General features: G+C 32.0%; 1 protein-coding gene across 1 annotated transcript in view; it reads right to left on the reverse strand.

The window, feature by feature from the left end:
• Window positions 1-3,429, reverse strand: part of LEPR (leptin receptor) — an 87,968-nt gene that overhangs the window by 37,871 nt on the left and 46,668 nt on the right. Inside the window, exons 7-8 of the mRNA XM_008573983.1 lie at window positions 1,660-1,950; window positions 1,385-1,502 (exon numbers count right to left, since the gene is read on the reverse strand). Of these exons, the coding sequence (XP_008572205.1) occupies window positions 1,385-1,502; window positions 1,660-1,950 (409 nt within the window). The remainder of the gene's footprint in view (window positions 1-1,384; window positions 1,503-1,659; window positions 1,951-3,429) is intronic.

A 3,429-nucleotide genomic window follows, 5' to 3' on the forward strand; every position in this document is an offset into this window, starting at 1 on the left:
GGGTGGGTGTGTGTAAGTGGTGATGAGTGGAGAAAAATGAAGGTGAGGGATGAGGGGTCATCTGCAGGTAGAAAATAAGAACAGTGTGGAAGCACAGTAATGTCCACTTGGAATCCAAAGGTTAGCATCATTATCATCATGACAGCAATAACCATTTATTGAATGTTTACTAGGAGAAACTAAATTTTTTGATTATAATTAAATGAAATATGCCATTAATTCTCACAGAACCCCCATAAGTCCTCTTATTCTCTCCATTTTATAGACAAAGAAATTGAGGCTTAAGGAGGTTATGAAACTTGCCCAAGTATACATATTAGTTTCATGGTTATTCTGTAAATGTTAGTAAAATAAATAAGGCATGGGGCTTCCACAAATACCTTTATTAATGTGAAAAAAATTCCATGGAAAGAACATAAAGATGAATTATAAAAGTGAAATATCATGCTACGGACATTCTATTGATTTTTAAATGTTCATATCAGGGAGGATAAAGGCAGGTATTACTCCCATTTGTGAAATGTAGAAATTGCCACAATTTCGTAATACTACATAAGAATAGGCTTACAGTATTAGAAATAGAATTCAGCTCACAATATTTGAGGAAGGGGACTTGTTTTTCAAATTAAAAATTTAGATTCTAAGAATAAATAAGCACATTATACAAACTGAAAGTCTCCAATGCAAATAAAAATACAAAAATACAAATTTAAGAGCAATACACAGACTTGAAAACTACTATGGGATATTTTAAAAATAAAAATGTACCTATTTTCTAATTAAGGGTGATATTTTGGATAAAAGTGCTTGGTAGAGAAAAGAAGAATACTGTGAGAAGATGATACCTTGCATTGTTTCTAAAACAAGGAAGGGTAAAAAATAAACAAGCACAAAATCACTCCTTATTAGAACACATTACTCTTTATTAACTATTAAGTGTTTATAATTCTAAAAAATCATTCATATTACCTCTTACAATCTTGGTGTTTCTACCGCTAACTTTTTTCCAAAACATTGATCTTTAACCAAATGATATTAAACATTTATAATTCTCCACTACTCAATTCTCTAAGTCAAATTAAAATGTATATACAAACTAATTTTTCCTGTATTTCATTCAAGAGTCAAGATGCAATAATAGAGAATTGATTGTCAGAAAATATCATTGAAATAAAAACAAATTACAATTTTTTTAACCTCAGGTGTGAGTCTTCTTTAAGAATCATCAATTTATTTAATCCCTCCAAAATTCCCTAATTAATTATATTCTACCTTCCTCTTTCAGGAGGAAAATTTACCAGACTACTATTATGGTGATATTTCCAAAGAAAATTTTTCTCTCACCATACCCACAGAAAAATAAAACAACAAAAATAATACATACCTATAATACATCAACTGCAAAGTACTTCCCACAAGTGATTGGACTGGACTGGCTGACCATCTGCAAGTCATTTTAGCTAAGTACCCATCAGTTTCACATGATATATTGATATTGGTATCTATTGAAAACACATTAAAATATTAATATAAAGCAAAAACGCCAAAAAAAATTTAATGAAAAAAATTTTCCTTACACCCTCAGTGGGACTCTAATGTAGGGTCCCTAATGAAAATTTACCTCATGGAACAAAATGAACAAAATCGCAGTCTTCTTACCAATCACATATAATTCTGCATAGCGATGATGGCACTCATGTTCACTGCAGCAGTACACTGCATCATAGGTGAACTTTCCTCGCGGTTTAGTTGCATTCAAATTGGAAAAAGTAACTTTGCTAACATGGTCACTCACAACATCGTACTGGCTTTCAGGAATTTTCTCAGCTAAATTCATCCACCAAACGATATTTTTTGAGGAAACAGTCTTGTTTTCATTTTTATAGATGCAATGAAAAGAAACGTTAGACCCAACACTTGTCAGAATTTTAGGTGGAAAGTATATGACATCTGTAATGAGGGAAGAGAGGTAGGACATCAGAGGAAGAGAGAAAACATCACGTAAGCAATTTACACCATGTAAAAAAGATTCACAACACATTCCAGGGTTACACTGCCAACGACGAAGTGAGTTTACTAAGAAACTGGATAATTCTATAATTGGCTGTTCATGTAGGGTTATGGAATGTCCCCAAGTACTCCCATTCTCAAGCGAGCTGAGCTTCCATGAATGTTTTTGCTAACTTCTAAGCACAGAGATTTATTCAACCTAAAATATGTTTTAGTCAGTAATTGTCACTTGCTGACTGATAGGCAGAAAACTAAAATGAAATATAATTTAATTTCAAAATGACATGTTTTCCATCAAACCCTGCTTTAAAAATCAGTCAAACTAGAGCAAGTTCTTAAAACAAACCACTATGAGACAAAATCCTGAAGAAAAAATGGGTGTTGCTATTGCTTTGTTTGGATATATGAAAATTTCAAATAATCAGGTAAAGTAGACAAATAAGGAATAAATAAGAAAATTAAGAAATGTAATATGAATGATGCACCAATATACAAAGCAGGGAAAACTGTAAATACTGGTTTGAAATGTCATTTTGAGTTACTTAATGCCAGTATGATGTGGTTGAGAACAAAGAAACCAATATTTTTTACAACATACCATTCTTTCAGTCCTCTACCACTGAAAACCTAGTTTGCCTATTATTTTCAATAAGAAACAGGATAAAAGTAAATGATGTTTTACATAGGAAGGAATTATTTCCTCCATTATGTATTACAAAAATATCAGTATATTTTGATTGTACAATTTAAGGTAAGCCATTTTCTGCTGATAGAATATGAATATCTGTTTTCATATATATCTTCTGTGTTACCTCTAAAAACAAAAACAAACTTCATTGGTTTGTATTAAGTATTCTTTCTCTATTCTGTAATAGCGTGCTAAACTCCAATTTCTTTGTATTTACATTCCATACAAGATATTTGCATTTCGTATGTCTATAGTCAAACAGAAGAGGAAAAAACTTAGTAGCATGAAATTAGTGGACAGAAGCCAGACCGTTAGATTTATCACATTACTAAGTATAATCCTAATGTAGGGTGGAACTCAAGCTTCACATGTACAATACTTACTGCAGACAAGTACCTACCACAGAACTGAGAGATCATTAACCTTCTTTCAAAATGCTCCTCAGCCTCATTACTGAACTGCCTCAAAATAATTATTACTTTTTAAAAAAAAAAAAGTACAAATAAGCTTTCATGAATGAAGTTGAAGCTTTTCATTTCAAAAGTAATAAAAAAACTCAAAGCATTTCACTTCAAAATCAAAGGCATATAGTAAGGCCTAACTGAAAATAAGATTGAAGTCATAGTATTTTGGCATGATTAAATGCTAAAATACTAGCTTAAAAATAAGACAAGTTAAGGGGCCGGCCCGGTGGCGCACTGCTACAGTGCGCCGCTTGGGAGTGCAGCAGC

This window comes from Galeopterus variegatus, unplaced genomic scaffold, assembly GCF_000696425.1.
Source record: "Galeopterus variegatus unplaced genomic scaffold, G_variegatus-3.0.2 Scaffold979, whole genome shotgun sequence".
In the NCBI taxonomy this organism is placed as follows: Eukaryota; Metazoa; Chordata; class Mammalia; order Dermoptera; family Cynocephalidae; genus Galeopterus; species Galeopterus variegatus.